This window comes from Apis dorsata, unplaced genomic scaffold (assembly GCF_000469605.1).
Source record: "Apis dorsata unplaced genomic scaffold, Apis dorsata 1.3 scaffold_13, whole genome shotgun sequence".
NCBI classification, from domain to species: Eukaryota; Metazoa; Arthropoda; class Insecta; order Hymenoptera; family Apidae; genus Apis; species Apis dorsata.
This window is the reverse complement of record NW_006263316.1, coordinates 626,084-647,544: the sequence shown is the minus strand read 5'-3', so window position 1 is coordinate 647,544 and position 21,461 is coordinate 626,084. Positions and strand designations below refer to the sequence as shown.

Here is a 21,461-nt window from a genome sequence, read left to right as displayed (position 1 = left end):
TTTTTTTTAAATCTTCGTTTTTTTTTTTTTTTTTGAAAAATAAGTTTAGTCGAGAATTGTATATCGAGAATTGTATGCGTGTACTCGATGAATTTTCCAATCTTCAAAACAAGTTTTTAAATGAAAACATTTTATTTTATATTTTTAGCTTATTTTTGAATATCCATTCGTACCTAGTAACAAAATAATTTAATTGTTAAATTCTCGTGTACTTGACAAATTTTTAAACATGATTTTCTCGAAAAAATAATCGACAATGAAAAAATATTATTGCTTTATTTGTTTTACGATTTATTTTTATATTCAAAACCACCTCGTGTAATATACATTAGGATGATTGAAATTCATGTGTACTTAACAAGTTTCAAATTTAATTTCCATGAAAATAAAGGTTAAAAAATTCTACTATTTCTTCCTGATTTATTTTCAAATATATATACCCTGTTCGAGCGTTCATCCACATCTGTTCAAAAATTAACCAATTTCATTCATCCACTACTGTATGTACTCGACGTAATTTTTCAATTACTTCTTTTTTCCAAAACAAAAAAATTCTTCTATGCCTTTTCACCCTTACATATCAAATTATCTCGCAATGCTGAATATTTCACGTAGTTGATCTATTATAAAAACAAAGTCTCTCGTCTCTCAAAACCGAGATAACATTGCGCGTATCAAAACAATATTTCGTTCAAACCGCATCAAATTTCAAATGGACCACGGCTCCTCATCGGATGAAACGTGCATAAATACCGTGTATCGTTGGACAATGAAACTGAGATTCCGAGTTATTATCGCGAGAGGGCATAACGAGTTCAGGATTGAACGTAGGGCCGCCCTTAAAAGCTTTTACCTTCGTTAATGTCTTTACGACGTCTCGAGCATCTGAATTATTTATGGCCGCAAAGAGAACCCAATGGAGAACGAGAAATCATGGTAGACACGACGAAACGAGAGCGAGGGTGAGAATGGAGAGCGGATAGGGTGGTTGCGGATAAGAACGAGTTACTTTCAGCTCTTTTCAAACGGACGTGAAACGAGGGACGCCGTTAATTACATCTGTCATACTTTATTATGACTGCGGTACGCCACGTTAATTATGACACCTGCAACGCGAGTATACCGGAAATAAAAAGAGAAAGGAAGAAAAAAAGAAGAGGAATAATTCGTGTAATTTATGTCGGGCATATGTTTGTACAAATTGCGGTGTTATTATCTTCCTTTATAACGCCCTCACTGATGAGATATAAATAGAATTGTCGTTTCAACGAGGGATGATTCTGTTTCTTCAGGAGACCTTGGTGAGAAGATCGATATCGTGGAATCGATTCACCAGTCTCACAATGAGTTCAAGAAATTATTTTAAGATCTTGTGATAAATATATCTTTAAGATTGAAAGTTCTACTTTAATTTGCTTTAATACTAAAATTTGTATGTATTATATTATATAGTTTTTTGTTTATTGTTTTTTTTGTTGAATAGATTCAGATATAGATTCTAATATTCAATTTTCTCTAAACAAATAAATAAATTTACTTTCTTTCTTTATGTCACGAGAAAAAAAAAGTTTGAAAGTGAACAATTTATTTATTTATTGAAAATTTTATTTGATTTATTATTTTTCTAATTAGATATAGTTTTTTACAGGCTTTCGTCTGTAGAATAATTAATTTATCTTAGTTAATATCATTTTTTAATTTCTTATTATCATTATTTTTATTTAAAAAATTCAAAATACGAAATAATGAATTTTTTATTTTATTTCAGATGTGAAATTTTCGAAGGCTGTTATCAATAAACAAGAAGATTAATTTGATCATACTAAATAGCTGTAAATATTCATTAGACTTGAAAATGTTTGAAAAAAGAACTTTTCAATAAGTGAATTTAAAATAATTGAATAATCGATTAACCAGAAATAACTGGATTCTAAATATAAAACGTACAATCCTATTATAGCATTTCGATTCAATGTTTTCTTCTCAATAACAAAATATCCGAATTGACGAAAACGAAGCACCATCGAATTTGCTATTCTTTCGAAAGCATTCTTCATAAAATCAACAGGTTTTCTATTCTAACTGGCACAATACGCGTACCATTGAGACTTCGAATCGATATTTTCAATTCATCAACGTGGCCACCTCCTGTTTCGTAGATCTCCTTTCGGCCGATGCATACGCTTTCACGCACATGGAACATCGATACACAGAGTTCTTTCAATCACGAGAGATGAACAAGTTCATTTGTAATTTCGCCTATGTATACTGCGCCAATATTGAAAATCATTTTTCAACCAGGATAAGTGTGCGTGTTTGCCCGCTTAGGGAAATGCGAAAGTGGAAAATGAAAGGAAAAATGAAAATTTCATTTCTTTTGTGATTAAAAGGGAACGTTCTCTGTGAGATTATACACTTTTTGATGAGTTTTCAATTTTTTTAATAATAATTAACACATGTGAAATTAAATAAGAATATTTTTAGAATAATTAATTTCGTTTCTTTTGTTGTACAATATTTGAAATATTGTTTGTTGAATGTTCCTCCATTGAAATTAAAGAATATATCTAATATATGCAAATTTCAGGTACTGGGGCCACTGAATATTATATAGAAGATGATGTTTACACCTCCATCTTAATTATTACTGACACGATTAACTCTATCGATTAGTTATTAACTATAATTTATGATAGCAAACTACTTAGTAAGATGACCTATTTGAGTTGGATTAACGACTATCAAGGGAACTGTGCAAGATGATGTACATCAATTTTGGCGAAATTACAGAGAGAAATAGAGAATTAACATTTCCATTTCTCAACTTCTGGTTTTAATTACCATTCCTAATACATTTATTACGTACAAGATTTATAATCTTATGACTCGTAACCTAAATTACATCTTTACAGCTCTGCTATTAGCCTCAACATCAGAGCAGCATGTATTTTTAATCCATAAAGACGTTGAAGGAACGGCAGAGAATATATCGAAAATCGAAATTATCCAATTATTTCGATAATATTCACCAATATGAGAAATAGTGTATTTGCAACGAAAACAGACTACAAGGTCTGTGTTCCAATTTAATCATACATTTAGTCACCACTACATTATATTAAATCGAAATGATACAAAGGTTTATGGAAAATTCGAGCTCAGTTCGGACTATTAACGTTTCTATCCCGTATTATCGAGAAGCCGAAATGTAATATTTCGAAGCGTGTAATTAAAATTACAAGCATGACAAATTTACACTAAAAACATGTCGTACGAAACGCTTTGGAAACTGATTAAAATTATATTAAAATTATTAAAATTGATGTAAAATAAAACATTTCCTTCTCGCGAATTCAAATTTTTCTCCGCTTAATTGCTAGGCTGCAATCGCGAAGGTTATGGTGCTCCGTTTAATCCCTTTGTGCCTTCACCCACAAGGGTTGAACAATAAGGTTAAAATATTACGTTACATACACTAGCGCTGGCATTATGCAAAGAGGAAGAGAATCACAGAATTGTGGTAATATCACGTTACTGTTCTTCCGTAACGAGTTAATTAAGACAACTGTCGCGAACCTCTCCTACGCTTTGCACAGCTACACTGTATTTTTTCGAAATTGTTGCAGACAGTGCAATTATAAAATTCTGTGCGCCAGCACTAATAGCAGCCACTTTTCCGATCCATTGCTCGAATTTAAATAATCAATGCGATAATAAAGATCCACGCGTCCATTTCACGTTCACAACAATCCTTTCATTTCCCTCCCCTTTGAACCGTCACGCAGAATTCAATGTAACAGCGAAACGAAGCGAATAAGCAAAATATGAGTGAATGGCTCGCTCGATCGTTTCTATTTGTTAACGATATCGTAATGAAAATCTCGAATGAACATCGTTTTTAATAATATCTCGGATGAAGTCGATTTCACGCTGAAACTTCGTCAAGGAGGAGGAGACTGTGACGTGAAAGGAATTACATTATTATATTGAAAGGAAGAGAGAGAGAAGTGGATGAAAATTTGCGACAAACGTGCATCCACGTGGATGATATATTCCTGGATGAATACATTCGAATGGATTGATTAAACAACTTATGAATCGGGATATTTTTGCCACGAAAATTCCATCAAGACTTTACTTTTACATCCCCCTTTATCCCTGTTACGTGCCAAAAAGGATGGGTAATTAACGGGGGCTGCAGCGGCATCTTTCATCGACGCACAATGCGGTAATGATCGTACGCCCGGGGATTGGCTGCGGTGGCGGCCAGAATTCGTAAACACGTTTCCTGGAAGTTGTTATCAAGTTGATTAACAGGCCTTGATTAAGGTAAATCTGTGTACACGTTATATTTCGCGGCGACAATGCTCGTTCGATGAATGGGGGGAGGGTTGCGTCGCGTCGCGGAATAAAGTAAACGGTATAGCTCGACGATGGCTGCGATATAACGATGCGATTGATGATAATTATGCTTTCATTGAAATTTGATTTTCTCGTTAAAAATGGAAGATTAAAAAAAGAAAGTGGAGGGGGAGATTTTAAAGTTTATTTATCTTTCTTAATTGTTTATAGAAACAATTGGTTTATGTATTTTAAAAAAAATACGAATGGGGATATATATTCGTTTAAAATATTTGAGATAGATAAATGTGTAAAGAGTATTGATTAATGTTTTAAAATAATGATTAATTCGTTTCAGGCACCGTGCATATTTCAACTTCTATATTACTATGCTGGTAGAAGAACGTTATTCAAGTCACTCGAAATTCATAATTCATGATGGAACTCCGAAATTTTGATATGACTGAATATCATTGGAACTCTACGATTATTACGTATACATCTGTCCATATATCAAATATATTAAAATATTTTAAACGTCGTGGAAGAACGACGTATTCTTCCATTTATTTCATATTATTAAACAAAAAAAAAATTATCTTGAAGGTAGAAAAAATTTACAAATACGATAATTTAACATTTAGAAGTGGCGAAAAAATGAATTATTTAACTGAATATTTCTCACCCCCATATTTGTCACCCCCGGAAATAATGCAGTGTAAATTGCATAATCATGAATATTTATCATACCTGATGATATCGATAACACTCGTTCAAGATTTATACAACGAGTGCTACAATCATTTTCAGAATTTCATAAACGATTTCAATTGGAATAATTTTTACATGTATGTATGCAGATATAAACTGTTCATTTTCGAGACACGAGGCAACGAGGATGGTATCGATTCGTGGATACACGGCATTCGTCTCGATATGCTTTTGCTCCGTGATTCTGGATACCGTAAAAGGTACAAGAGATTCCCTTTCTCGTTTTCGAGAGAGAATAATGAGGAATGCGGGACATAATACGTCATTGTTACGATCTCTGATTGCGCTGGTTGGAATCTCGAGTACTTGAAGGTTCAGAACAAATACTCCTATTTCCTTCCTAGTTTTCTATCTACGGTTGCCAGTTTCCCAATTCTCTCGTTTCCCAGTTCTTTAATTTTTATCTCTTTTCTTATTTATTTATTTTTTTTCCTTTAGATTCGAATCATAATATTATTTCGTGTTACAGATTCTTCCAATCAAGGTATAACAATATTGTTGAGAGATAAATAACGTGACAATTCCGACAATTAAATTATGGTATATATTGAAAACTCACAAGTAATATTTCCAGTTAATCGAATAGTTCATCTTCGGATTACAGTGAAATTCGTTTTTCTCCCTTCTTCAAAGGAAATTTTTCTGGATAGAAAATGTATATTAATAACACGTACACGTGTAACTGTAGAATGAAATTATAAATAAAAAAAGGGGAAGAGAAATAAATTTTTACATAAAAATATTAACGATATTATTTTCGTGATATCGTTTTCTTGACGTATACGATATTCAAGGATTGGATGTTTCATGATCTATCGATAAAGTATTTCAATATATTCAGTATATATAAGTATTCAACGATTTATTATTCAAGAATGATAAGCTGTTAAATGCCATTTTATGAAACCAAGTATTCCTTTGAATTATAAAAGAAAATTACAACCATTTCTTTATACTTATTACACTTTATACAATTACACTGGTAGCGTCTCAAAGATATTTTTTTATTTTATCCGAGATATATATTGAATTCAATTTTGTTTACAGGGTTTAAAGACACTTTGAACATTCGCTTTGTCGTTAAAGAAAATTAAAGATCCTCTGAAAACTACAACGCCTTAAGACTATCCATTCTCTTGAGAATGTTTTCTCAACTCTTCTCATCAATCCTGGCCATCTCTTAAAACCACACCTGTATTTCGAAAAAGTCTCTCCTACTTAAAAGGTGATCCAATGCTCGATGGATTCGAGTGTTCCTTGCTATTTTTCTTGTCAGCATCAATGTCTATTAGACACTGTGGTCGTTAGTCAGAATATTTCGTGGGATAGAGAGAGAGAGAAAGAGAGAGAGAGAAAGAGAAAAAAAAGGGAAAGAAAACAAGGTTCCCTAATTGGCAAAGCTTTCCTTCGTCACTTTTTCGTCGACGCTTGCGTGCAAGAATTTCTTCCTTACCAATTTCTTTCCTCTTTCCTGAAACGCTTTGCTGAAATTTTATTATCGCTTTAAGGCGATTGAAGCACTTTATTGGCTTGTTAAACAGATTTACTTTATTTTATTTATCCGTATCTAAAATATTTAAAAACTTTCTTACTTTATCTCATATTTTACTATTTCATTATCGATCATTTCACACAGAATTCAATTCAAAATTCAGATAATTTTATATAATTTTGCATTACGTAACCTATAATTGTCAGCTTCGAGAACTAGGTTACGTAAATCTGGCATATATGCACGATAAAACATAGATAAAGAGCAAGAACGTAAAATAACAGAGATAACATTGTTCCATTTTGATTTACATCTATTTGCAACTCATGGCAATTATATAACTAAACAAGATGGCGTTGCGTTAACGTCAGAAGCAACATAACCTCAATTCCTTCCCGGTTTAGTAGCCAGATAAGACGTAACCTAACTCCAACAGAGGTTCCAACCTAATCTACATTCAACACAAAAGAAAGCTGCTATACAAATTTCGGATACAAGATACAACAAAGAAAACATCGATTAAACATTTTAATCCATGCCAAGTTCCTTCCCAACGGAAGAAAGCCCAGGCGGATAACGAAATTTCGATCGATCGTTACGTAAAAAGTTCTGGAGAAACTTGTAAAATTTTATTGCAAAATTGCAGAGAGCCCCTCTCGCGAGGTTTTATTCATGCACCGCAATGAACTGCAGACCTCGCAGACGAATCGGACTCGCTGCAGACGACTCGCTGTTCTCGAAACTGTCTCTTCGAGGAGGAGGGTTACCGGTCGAATCAACCGTTCTCATCTGGTGCTACTTCGACGAGGCAAGATTTTCCGCGAGATAACGTCCCCGATTGTTCTGCGCTCCGTTTTCCAGGGAATATCGTTCGAGGAATTTGATCCGGAACGAAAGCCAGGGCCGAGTGCCACGAGAAGAAACGTTCGAAAAATAGTTAAGACCTCTGTACGATATTCAAACGAAACCACGAGGAACATTCTTGAATCGGAATGGCCAACTTTACAGCCATCAGACATCGTTCTCTTCCTATCCTCGCGGAAACGAGCTCGCGGTTTTTACGTCAAATTGATTGTATTAAACCGGCACACGTGAACTTTTAAAACGTTGAGTATGGATGTGAAAAAAGAATAACGTTTATTGATCAAGATATGGAAAAAAAAGGAGTGAATACAGGCATGTATAAGATTTAACGTATAAATGTTTTTTTCACAAGAAACTTTGTATTCTTCTATATTTACTGGTGCATCTTGATTCATGTTGGATGTTGGATAAACTATGACTATATATAGTTCACAAATTTTCATTCCAGAAACTTAAAATATGGAAACAACTTTTACAGAATAGTATGCAGAAATACAAGTTATACGTGTAAGGTAAGGTCTATTGTTAGATATTAGTTGAACTATTTGCAACTTTCTGTAATAATTCAAGGAACTATAAAATCTGAATGAAAATAATGGAGTTAGCCTTAACAAATGGAAAATTCTAATACGATAATGGAATAAATAAATAAATTTTAAAAATAATTTAAAGAAAGAAGCGACGAAACATCAATCATCTTCAATCCATTACAATAAACATCGTATCTCCGACGTTGAAATTGAACGTCGACGCGAATAGAGACTTTCATCGCGCTCGGTCTTCAAATAACTCCAACAACTCCATATCACAAAGCAAGAAATTAAGCGAAACCCAATAAAACTGATCAAGTTACCGATCAATCAAAACTTTCAAAGATCAATTATTTCCATTGAACATTCGACTCGTTTTATCCAATCGAGTTCTCCACACCCTTCTCGTTACCCTCCTCTTCCAACCCCTCGTTCGAAATCAAAACCTTCGTTCCTTCGGCAAACGTTATATAACTCAGCTCGAAAATGCATTGTGCAATAAATGCGGACAAATATATGAGAAGCTAAGAAAGGCACGATCTTGACAATAAAAATTGTTGCCCAATTTAATCGACGTGAACATTGGCTGCGATATGGATACAAAAGTTTTCTTTGCACTTTGGAAACTTTTAATCGGCTCGTTGAGACGGTGAGACGGTTGATTTTCGGACGAGCAGAAATCAGCGTGCAAGTCGAACAAGGGCTCGTAAGGTTTTACTCTTAAATGAAGTTAGAGTTTATTGGTTTATCCGAGGCAAACGGAAAGGAAGTTGCCGCGGAACGTGCCCAATAATCCGTGCCGTGAGATTATCCGGCCGGCTGGCAACCGTTTCTTTCCGGTTCCCCTCTTTCTGGACCCGAAATCGGGATGGAATTTTAACAAGTTGCGACGTCGTACGCGTGGCTGCCATTCCACACGGGGAAGACGTACAAAGACTTATGAAAGTCATGAGCTTTCCTCTTACTTGTGTCCCCGGATAAGCTCGAGCTTGTCGAAAAGATTATGTCGAGGCTCGAGAAGAAGCTTCAACTTGATACAGGTTAGTTGAAAGTTAAAGTCCGACCAACTTTGCGTTAATCGATCGTCTATGGGATCTTGCTTTTGGGATATTAACCCGTGTGGTTATGTAAAGATTATCGACGTGATTACGAAATCTTGGTGAATCTTAGTTAAATGGAACGGATTTTGTGATTTCTTTTATAACATTCAAAGTAATTCTTCTTCTTTTTCTTTTAACTGACTGATTTATAAATAATATCTATACATGGAGAAATAAATTTTAAAATATTGGTTTGAATATTGTATCAATATCAGGAAATGGAAGAAGTTCTTAAAAATTTCTAAAATAAACCTTTCTTTTAACAATGAAGGTAATGAAAGAATAATTGTAATGAAATTTCATACTTTAAGAGTTCCAGAAAGATTGTTCAAACAGAAGATCAACCAAAACAACCAGATACAGATAGAATTCCCAAGTTTCCTATTATATAGAATAACTAAAAATAACATTAAAACTTAAAAAAAAGATCATTGATACCTTTCTTCTTATAAAAGTTCACTCATTCAGAAAACAACCTTTAACTTTCGTATATCAATACCACCAACACACAAAGAATATTTAATTCCGTCATCGAAGCCAAAAGGATGAAGATGGATCATTGTTTCCATAATAATGGAAATTTAATTTTTAAAATACACGCCCTCGGCGACGATTCGCAGTTGTCAAGGATTCGTCGGCGTTTTAAAGAGCAGAGTGGGTTGATATACCACCGCAAAACATCCCTCCCATCGGTGAGCGACTGGCCATGGAACGCTTTTAGAAATAATGAGGACCGACCTCCTTCCACCACTTTCTTCTCCCTTCTACCCTATTTTCTTTTTATCTGGCCTCCCTCGCTTCGTTGGGCTTTCATTTATTGCCTGATTTATCGCCACCCCCTGCCGCGCTGCGAATATATTTTATCTCCGTCGAATTTGATCCTGAAATACGGCGACGCGGGCAGGAACAGTCTGGGACTCGGTCGTTGAAGATTTATGCAAAGATCCTTAAAGCCCTGGCCTGGGAATTATCAATATGCAATTAGCATGGGCCGCTTATCGCCGTTGATTTTAATGAACTTCCGGTTCATTTGTCTCGCATCTTGCCTCTGTGATATGTATCGCGAAGGCGAAAACGAAGAACAATAGTTGAGAACTGACGTCAGATTAAGGAACCGTCTTATATAACTTTATTTAGGATTGGATTTAAAAGGAATACTTCAAGGGATGAACAATATTGATATTTTCAAGAGGAAATATAAATGGATATTCAACAAATATAATTGATTGATCTCAGAGAGTTTGTTTTTATCATTATTAAAAATTGACAAATATTTTTAGCAAAATTCATTATCCATGCATAACATATTTAAATATTATCGATGAGAATTAAAATATTAAAAGATTTTAATTCCTTAATTCCTAGAACTCTGGTGATATTTCACCAACTTGGATAAAAATTAATTAATAAGATGAGATATATTATCCATAATTTCTCGTGAAATGCAAAATGATAACATAATGTTGCATAATTAATTAAATATATTTAATAAAGAAGTTTCTACTATACATTAAAATAATTTTGAACCGAACAATATTACGAAATCAATGTACAAATAAAATTACTATTCTCAAAGGAACGTAATCCTCTATTCATCACCATTCATCACCAGTCTTTCACGATTATTCCCCATCAATCTGGCGACCGTCTTATAAGATAGAAACTATTAACTAAAGAGGGACGGCCATCGGTGGACAATTATGAGCGTTCAATCTAATTCAATTTCCCTGGTCCGACCGCGATTTGCAAGTGGAGCAGCTATAGGAAAACGGAAACCCATCGGGAAGAGTGAACAGGAGGATAATAGCGGCAGGAAGCGAAGCTTTAGAGAGGGTCCAAAGGAAACGAGAACGGCGTGTTCTTCACCGCAGCAGTAACAGGACTTGTCACTTTAGCCATCGGGTAAATAAGTGCCATTTAAATGTGATATCCAGACGAGATTGTGAGGAGAGGGAGGGGGAGGTTTGGAAACGTAGAACCCGATACGTACTACGTATTCCCCGATACATTGCTCTGTACTTAACGTTTACTAACACTTAGTACTTAACTATTCAATGCTTCCCTACCAACTGTCATTCCCACGAATTCAATACGGCCATTTTCAACGCGCCGCATATTCTTCTAACCTACGAATAAATAATGGATGGTATTAAGAATTGAAGTAATAAAATCGCAGGAATCGGTTCGAATGGAGACGCTTTGATTTGTTTGTTATTTTTAAATAATTTTCGAACGATAATTCTTAGAGTGTATCGTAGAAAAATTGTTGAAGGATTTATGTTGATATAGAATGAGCAATGGAATTTGTTACAAGAGAATTGATTTTTAAAAAAATAAGGATTGAGGAAGTGGTTGTTGCTTCTTCTTATTATTAATTGAAATGTTTGATGTCAATCAGAGGAAGTAGTATATTTTCAAAAAGTGTCTTTGGAAATATATTTCATATGTTAAAACACAGAAAAAAATTTCCTAGCTTCTATTTTAATAATATTTGGATAACTTGTTCATTGATATTATGAATTGAGAGAAGATTCAATGTCTATAGCAACTATAACAATGTGCAAAAAAATTTGTGAAAGGATCAAACAATTTTTCATTCAATGTGTGTAAAGACAAAAGATGGATGAAATTAAATTTACAAAATACAAAATCAAGAATTGAAATATTAAGTCACATGATTAATCTAGCTAATTTTAAACCATGTAATATACTGCACTGAGTGATCAGAAGTTATCTAACCGGCCCAACCCATGTCAAACTGACGTAACTTACCAATCTTGTCTAACTAATCTAACCCGGATCAAATTCAATTTAGGCTGATCAGAACAATTTTCGGGAAGCAGTAGATACTAAATGTGAACGATATCTAAGAACTTTGGTAATATCACGATTCAAAGTTGCGAGATGTTTACTGCAATTAGTTTAAGTTAAATAGTATCATGATATGCAAGATGTTTAGTAATTTAAAATTTTTAAAAGATTTTTCATATATAAAACATACAACTCATACCTATATAATTATATCTTTAAAAATAATGGAGTTTTTTGAAAAATTATTGAATCACCCTATATATATACCACAAAAATGTACATTAATTCAGAATTAGATTCAGAATTTTTAATCTATTATAATTACAATTATTTTTGTAGGAAATTTCATTGAGATTATTATACAGAATTTTCATATTTCATTTATTTATTTAGCTTATTATTATATTATTAATTGCAATAATCTCTATTATCGATATTTCTTAAAATAAAATATAAAATACATTGCAATTCACCAAATAAGTTATAAGCAATATGCTTATACAAAATAATCAAATCTACCGTAATATATTTAATATTAAAAAATAAATCAAATTTATTTTAAAATATATCTCAATGATGATTCCACAAAAATCCAGAGAAACGTCATTTTAGCGTCGAATTCATCCCTTCCCCAAACAGCTCCATCACTATTCCTACGTGCCTTGGGAAAATAATCCCACGTGTTTTGGGAAAACGTGAAACAGCAAAGTAGGGCTGCAAAGGTGGAAATTATTTTATTTCGCGCTTTGGAATATCACCTCGACGATTCATTCATATTCATAGCGACGCTCAGCCACTTCGTCTCCGAAACGCGACTTACCACGATCGCGTTTGGCTGAAGATTCAAGCAATAGTCTCCAGGGCTAGTTCTGTCCCTTATCTCCTTATCACGCACTTTTCTCATTTTCTGATCGCACGATATTCCGCGTAGTAGTAATAATAATAAGAACGTAATAATTTTGTCATAGCTAGTGATGGGTTTAAGTGTATCGCAAGTAAATTTGAACTTTAACAGATTAAAATTCTTTATTTTGAAAAAAGAAAGAAATATCTTTAAGATTAAACGATTAGTGATAGAACTAGATCGAAATAGATTTCACCATGTGCATATAAAATCTTAATTTGTGATATTTTCATGAGTCGAAAAATAAAAAGAAATATACATGTAATAATAAATACAATAAGTATTTTTATTATCATATAACTATTCTTAGAATTAAAATCTTATTCGGATGTAAATACTGATTTAAAAAAAGTGTAATTATTATTAAGTGGAAGATGTGATAATTACGTATCATAATTCTGTTGTGGAAATGCTTGTTTTTATTATGCGACAAGCAGCACATGGTCAAACGTTTTGCTCATTCTGTTGCTAGAAGTGGCGTGAAAGTACTTGAAATGCTTTTGTTGGAACAAAAGCAGCCGCTTTTCAGGTACACACACTTCTAGCCTCGCAATGTTTTCTAAGGCCGCTGAAAATACATCGGCCTATATGCGAATAAGAGAAAGATTTACCGAGTTCTCTCCAGAGCTTGTTAACAATAATAAAACGCTTTATCGCGGTTTATGAATGTAAATCAGGTTTAATGGAAAATTAAGTTCAAATATTTCTGTTGATCCTTAAAAAAGAAGAGATATCAATCCTTAATTATATAATAAAATTATATAATAATAAAAATATAATAATATTGCAAAATGTGTTAATCTTCACATTAATTTTTAAATAATTATATTAATATTTATCCTATTCAAATTTAATTTATAATTTGTAGCATCCATTTTCCATAAAATATTAAAAAAATATAACGATTAAAAAAGAAACGTGTGAAATATTTTTTTAATATTTCCAAAAATAAAATCTTTTGTATTTTAGTTTCATTTCTTTGCTAAATACTCGATTAAACATACTCAAAGTCTTTTTTAAACGACATATTATTCGAGCATATCATAGTGAAATAAAACGATCATTTAACTTGACATGAAATTGTATAATTAATCAACTCGGTTCTAAAATAACAGTTATACATGACTTGAACTTCAAACTTCAATTCCAGATGTACGCGATTCCGTTACGTTGGTCTTGTTACGAGCGTAGAATAACTCATCAAATAATGTCAACTTCCAAGCTTATCTAAGCATGTAACGTTTCCATATCGGTTGGTACCACATCCGTCAGACGGCCAGCTGATTAACACGCTAACGGGTCATAAGTATTACATTATTCATCCCTTGCAACACTGGTGACTATTAATTAACAGATACACGTATAATCAGTCTGTGATGTTGACAAGGGTTAATTAGAATTTTTTTCGAGAGTCATGTTGCCATGAAAACGTTTTCCCCTTGTTGCCTCATCATAATTCGAAGCTCGATCGATGAACAAGAAATCGTAATGAGAATAGTCTGTTATTTTTGTACTATTCAGATTACTGATGCGTAATGAATATTTAAATATTCTTTATATATATATATTAAGATATTTTTCAAAATACTGATTTAAATTATATTTTAGATTTTTGAATTTATTTTTTCTACATTCTGGACTTGAAAAAGAAAAATTTTGATTCTATTAAAAAGTTCTTCCAAGAAATATTATATAATATAAAATAAGAATTTATTTAATCGAGAAATTAATTAAAAAGACATTTATGAGATTAATAAAAGTGTATTGAATTTAAAAAATATTTTTCTTTTGTAAATGACGTGGAATATAATTTATCAATTGTGATTTTCAATCTTTATTTCATATTAAAAAAATAATAATGGAATGTAATCTGAATATTATGAATTAATTTTTAAAACAAAAACGAATTTCATTGTACTTTTTCATTTACTTTTTCACAGTTTCACATTGTTATCGCATGATATTGTGCAAAATCAAATATCGCACGATATTCGATTCATATATTAATCATGATAATCTATTGGAAAAATAAAGATAATTCGCTTGATTAGAATGGAAACGAACCGCAAAAATTGTATTATTCAGTACTTTCACGGTACTAATTAAAAGTCTTGCAAACGTACAATTGAGTTCCGCCGTTGACGTGGATTAATTAAAATTTTTTTTCGAAAATTCAATCCCAGGAAAGTTTCCGCTTTCTCGTCCGGAATCTGGGTTACGCGTTCGATCAATACGCCGCATAAAATATGTGCTGTAATCGAACTTATGTTTTTGCGATTTAACCACCATACATACAAATAATATTAATTATTTTTTAAAACATTTAATAATAAAGACGTGAAATTTCAGTAAGATTTTTTGTTACAATAAATATACCAATACGCAACAATAATAATATAAATAAAGATTTAAAAAAATATATATATTAGTAATAAAACAAAAATTTTTTTAAATAAATTTCGGAAATTATAAATGTGATTATTCGATTCGATGGAAATTCTGAATTACAATGATGATTATTAAAGAAGAAGGAATTCCTTGGCGAAAGATATGAAGACCCCAATTCGGGGTTTTCCGCCAGGGAATCTTTCAATTCCTATAATTTTAAAATTACCAACAAAAAGTTTATCTGTAAAAATTAAATATCGTGAAAATTGAATGAAGTTTAGAGCTTAATCTAATTAATCTAAATGATCAAGTACCTGATATATCTTCATTAAAAGACAAGAATACCTATTATATTATATATTTTTGTCGTTAAAGCAATTAAATCTCTTTTGATTGCATACATACATACAACATTTGTACAACGATTGTATATATTCGTTCAAAAACCAGTTTCACAACCCGTAATAAAATCATTATTACAGATAGTCGGCAATCGTGAAAGGTTCGAGGTAACTAGACTCGTGGCAATGGTATCCATGGAATTCAAGGCGGATTCCATTATCAGAGGAGCGAAGGAGGGTGGAAAATGTCGGCTTAACGTTGAATATATGAAGCTCGCCACGGTACTGGGCACCGAAATTGGTCATATCGTGGAATTTCTGGTTGCCGCGTTGATTAGTCGACGGTGGAAAACGGTGGAAAAATAGAAAGAAACGGAGGAGAGGGGGAGGGGAAGAAGGATGTTCCTTCTTCGCCGCGAACGAGCCTGAGGGACGAAGGAAATGCACGGACGGAATAATGGAGCGTAACTTCTCTTCGAGGGGAAAAAAAGAGGGAAGAAGGTATCGAAGAAAAACGAGTCCGCCTTCTGGAAGGGAGCTATGATTGACGGCGCTGCTTGTTCCAAACTTGCGGCTCTTTCTTTCGAATTTGTAATCGATTACAGGCCGCCTCGGGACATTTTGGAACGTTTTGAATGGTATTTGAAAAATTGGAGAGGGAGTGTATGGGTGTATAAGAGAGATATGGAAGGGAGGGATTGGCTGGGAGGTAAATCGTAATGAAAAACTTTTTTTGAACTTCGACAGTCGTGATTCATTCGCGGAGGAGAGCTTTTTATATCGTGATTTAGCGCGTTGCTCGCTCCATAAATCGGAATTCCCTGGATTATTGGATTTTTACACTTGTTCCGAGAGATAAAATCTATCATTTTTTTCCTAAACTTGATGCATAATAGAAAATTTTGAGATACAATGACGATTCAAGTTATTAATGATAGGATAAGGATATTTATTATACAATAATTACGAATTTAATCGAAATTTGACAAATTAAACATATGAAAAAAAAATATTTTCATGATAATAGACATACATTTTTCAAAATAAAAATATATCATACTATAATTCAAAATATTAATAAATTAATAAATTAATTGATTAAATGATTTGAAAAACAAACAAATGTCGTTTATATCAGTATTTTTATAGCAGTACAAATTAAAAATGAATCGAGAAAAATGAGATTTCATGAATCATTAAATTAAGAAACGAAGAAGATCATTGTGCTCGAGATACGAAAGAAACATCATTGTGTTTCAGAGATTTCGTAGAACAAAAGATCGTGTAGTTAATTGTGAAAGTCTGAAAAAAAAAAGAAAGATAACAATACCGTTGATATGGTGGAGGACAAGTGAAAGAGGGTAAGAGGAATTTCGTTTGGCTTCCATGTCACGGATGATACACTTTTTCTTCGGCATCGAGGATTGTACAGAGTGCATTTCGTCCGATTTTTCCACGATTATCGATCGTCGACTGCCACGACGATGTTTACGACGGGATATTGAAATGAACGTTGCCTTTCATACTTTATCGGATATATCGTGATATGCCTGGAATTTTGATACGGCCGTGCACCCTTGCGATTCGATAACAGCCCGACTCAAAGAGATTGCAATAGATACTTTAAATAAATTCTATGCTACGATTGGAGAAGTAGAATCATGGATTCTATTTTTTCTTTTTTTTTTTTTTTTTTTTTTTTTTTAAAATTTTTAATTCCCTTTTTTTTTTTTTTTTTGTTTTTTTAACCATTTTTATTCCCCTTTTTTTTTTTTTTTTTGTTTTTTTAACCATTTTTATTCCCCTTTTTTTTTTTTTTTTTGTTTTTTTAACCATTTTTATTCCCCTTTTTTTTTTTTTTTTTGTTTTTTTAACCATTTTTATTCCCCTTTTTTTTTTTTTTTTTGTTTATTTAAGCAATTTTAATCTCCATTTTTTTTTTATATCACATTGCACGCGAATAATTCGACGTAATTTGAATTTTCGTTTTCGTTCGTTTATTTTCCTGAATTCGTTTTAATTTTTAAGTTTCAAATGATCAAATTTTAATGAAATGTGTATTTACTTGATTTATGTTTTCTATTAATTATATTAAATCTTCAAATTTAAAAGAAAATATGAAATAGTGGATTATAAATTGAATCCATATATATTAATTTTTAAATTTTATTCAATTTTACTCTCACTTTACCTTTTTATTTCATTACACTGTTATACATCAATTATTAGTTTTCTTAAATAAAAACAAAATTATTAAATCTCAAATTAAATAATTTTTTATATATCTTCATAAAGAATTAATACACGCAATAACTAAAATTACCAATACCTCGTATGAAATCGATGGGAGGATCGATTATTTTATAAAAGCGTGTGAAACAGATGAAACAGAGAACGAATCCAAGGTGTAAATTACAATTTTTACACGGCTATGCAAATTATAGGCCTCGATTTAATCATGGTAAATTCTCCCCTATATTACAGGATATTGGGATTTCGTGCAATTTCCATAGTTCTTTTGCACAATGCAAAAACATTTACGCAAATCCATGCGTTAAGATTATTTTCCATTTTGCTCGAATAAAAGAGAGACTACGCTCTGTGAATCGAATGAAATCGAAATAAAGAAAAAGACATTCCAATGTGCTTCTATATAATCGAATAAATTAACCAATAATTGGCACGAATTTACTAAACGTTTGAAAACAGAGTTTATTCTAGAAGGATTTGAATCTTTTCGATTACGAAAACATAAAAAATTGTAATGCAATTGAATACAAAATTCTTAATTAAAGATTTAGTAAATATCGAAAGTATTTAATTTACAAAGAGACTTTGATAAAAAGTTCAATTAAAAGCAACAGGTAATTAATAGAAAATAACAAATTAATATTATCGTTGTGATTAATGAAAGCACAGTTTGTAAATAATTAAAATATAAATAAGTAAATAAAAGCTTAGATTATAAGTTGATTAATCTCAAAAATGGATCAATAGTTGAAACGAGTAATTAAAAATAAAAAAATAGAATCGTGGAATGAAACAAAATACCAACGTAATTTCAGCTTTAAATTCAGAATCATCTTAAATTTCCTTTAATTCTCTCAAGACCATGCGCAAACCCATATCCCAACAGGGACGATCAAATTCCAACACTTCGATTCGTTTACATTCGAATCTTCGAATATCGGTAAAACCACCTCCAACCAATTCCACCAACACCTCTCGATAGTATCTTTTGCCAAACAATTGTTTAACCGCAAATAGCCGATGAAACAACGAGAAATTCTCGAAACATCTCGGTAATTCGAAATCGAGGAGAGGCCAAGTAGTGATAGACATGGTCCATAACAGGGAAAGTTGTTATTTCACAATCGGAGGCAACGAAACGCCAGGTGAAACGGTCCATTTGACCTGGCTCGTGTAGTGCAGCCGTTAACGCAATGCGAAAACACGCTCGTTTTCTATTTTATTTCGGCTTTTAACGAAAACAACAACAGCAACGACGATAAATGTTACCGTACACGTTCACTGCTCCTGATTTTCAACATCCAACAGGAAGGGAGAGAGACAGAGAGGAAGATCTTTATCACGCTAATCCCTCGAGATTTCTCGGATACTGATTTCAGGCTGGATTATGGTCAATGCTGAATGACCATCGTCTACTCTGTTTCTACAAAAGTGTGCGTGTTTGTTCATTGGTCAACGAGTGCGGCTTTCCCTTTTTCGCGGGAATTTCAAATGAATGAAAATTCGAAATCATTGGAATTGGAAATCGAGACCATGATTTGTTTCGAAGGAAAGAAGGACGGATTGATTAGGATGAGTTTTAAAAATTGTTAAAAGAGGTTGAAAAATTATATCTTCTTGTCGCAAGAAGTAATTTTGTTTCTAAAAATTATTAAAATATGTGGAATTTCCATAAGTTGGTGTAATAAGTATTCTCATTTCATTAACTTTGTGTTCTTTGTGTGGTATGGTGGTATTAAATGTGTCATTTCATTAGAAATATTACAAAACGTTTTAATTAGCTATTATTTGGGCCAGATATTATGGACAGAAATTTTTAGAAGAGGCTTTACGAAATTGTATACATGTATGTATTATTGTTTCATCTTAATCCTCTATATACCAGAAGAATGCTAAAGACTTGGTTGACCATAGATAAATCCTATTGAATGGTTTAGAATGTTCTTTTTATATCATTTTATCTAATTAATCTCTAAAACAGGATCTTTAGTATTTATATTATATTTTATATTATAATATACTTCAATATTTATTTATTATATAGAAATGCTCAGAATAATTTCATTATTTGTATGAAATTAATTCAATCTAAAAAATCGTTTCATTCAGAATTAAGATTTAATTAAATCTCGCGTACACAATTTTTAATTGTTAATTACCATTCCTCCATCTGAATTAGATTTCTTACTTCAAAAGAAGCGAAATAAATTTTCATTGATATCGAACAATTTATTAAATTAAATTAAATTAAAGAATAATAATAATACAAGTACACGTACGATTGATTAATTTCGCAATTTAAACAAATAAATTTGTTTTCTTTATTTTTTAATTAAAAAAAAAACTGAGCTTTCAAATATATTCACGTTTCAATCATTTCTAAGAAACGACAAGAAGTATATATAAGTTCAATACTCACTGTTCTTGTAATTCTCCGACATCGATGCATACTGCGTTCCGTGATGGTGACCCGATATTTGCCCCAATATCTCCAGATTCCTCGATTGCCGTCCTGAAAAAGGCACAATGGGAACGGGAACATTAAAGATCGGGCCACGATTAATCATAACGGTAAATTAGGTGCTCTCGAAGATAAAGGGATGCTTCCGATGGCTCTAAGCTTTTTGTCGTTTTTCTTGATCCGAGCCCAAGATTTCCAAGCCGAAATTCCACCGACAATTTAAATGAATCCTTATCTCGATAAAGGGTCCCTAATGAAGCAGACCGATATTTTCGATGAAACCACTTTTTCGCTAATATCTCGACGACGATTTCATTTCAGACCGTCGTCCAGGGGAAATAAGCAGTGATAATCAGACGAGCTTGTATTCGTGTGCAGTATTGTGATAAATAATGTACAATGACAATAGGTTTTAATTTTGTTAGAAAGTTTTAAAAAGTCTCTTATTTCTAATTTTTAATTGTTTTGCAATTAATAAATATTAAATTTGATATTTGATTAAGAGAGATTATAGAAATAAGAAGGGAAAAAATTGATCTAACGATCTAAATCCAAATACATGCAAAACATACGTAACGAAATTTTTTATCGATAGCATTTGGTGAATTAATTTTCACATGAAACTCGAAAATTGAATCTAGATAACGACGAAAGAAACTGACTTAATGGCTATACCAATTAATTTTCCAACTCTGCAACTAGCTATAATCATCCACTATAAGTTGCAATCCATAACCAATTATAATTCCTAATAATCACGAACTTTCGTAACAAACGATTTCGAATTTTAATTAAATTATTTTATCGTTGTTATAATTTCATCTTCCATTTTCATAAATCGTTCGATCCTCTCGTCCCTCCCCCTCCTCGAAAAATATAATTCTCTATTACGAATTATAATTCATAACCAATTACAATTCCCGACACCGATCTCGAATTTTAATTAAACTTTGCACACTGATCATTGTGCATCCCCCATTTTTACGTAACATCCACCCCTCCAAAAAAGTTATTAAAATCAAAGCAAGAAGTAGTTTCTCGGTTCTTCCTTTCGCCGGATATTTCAGGCGTTAAAATGATAATTTAAAGTTGCGAAATCGCGACAACCTATGGTCGAAACTTTAACGATATTCCGTGAGGACAAGTGCACGCTGCAATTCTCGTAACTCTTGAACATACTTTCTCCGCGAAACTAGGGAAAAAACGGC

At 32.3% G+C, this 21,461-nt stretch overlaps 1 protein-coding gene and 1 long non-coding RNA gene across 5 annotated transcripts in view; one reads left to right on the top strand and one right to left on the bottom strand.

Moving 5' to 3' along the window:
* LOC102677282 (limbic system-associated membrane protein-like) overlaps nucleotides 1-21,461 on the bottom strand; it is a 313,371-nt gene that overhangs the window by 96,848 nt on the left and 195,062 nt on the right. For all 4 annotated transcript variants that reach the window (XM_006607744.2, XM_031509419.1, XM_031509406.1 and 1 more), the window contains exon 2: nucleotides 20,212-20,304. In XM_006607744.2, coding sequence (XP_006607807.1) covers nucleotides 20,212-20,304 — 93 coding nt within the window. The remainder of the gene's footprint in view (nucleotides 1-20,211; nucleotides 20,305-21,461) is intronic.
* On the top strand, nucleotides 1,823-3,269 carry LOC116185289. Its single transcript, XR_004150102.1, has 3 exons — nucleotides 1,823-2,249; nucleotides 2,588-2,862; nucleotides 2,925-3,269. It is a non-coding gene; the product is annotated as an uncharacterized LOC116185289 (long non-coding RNA).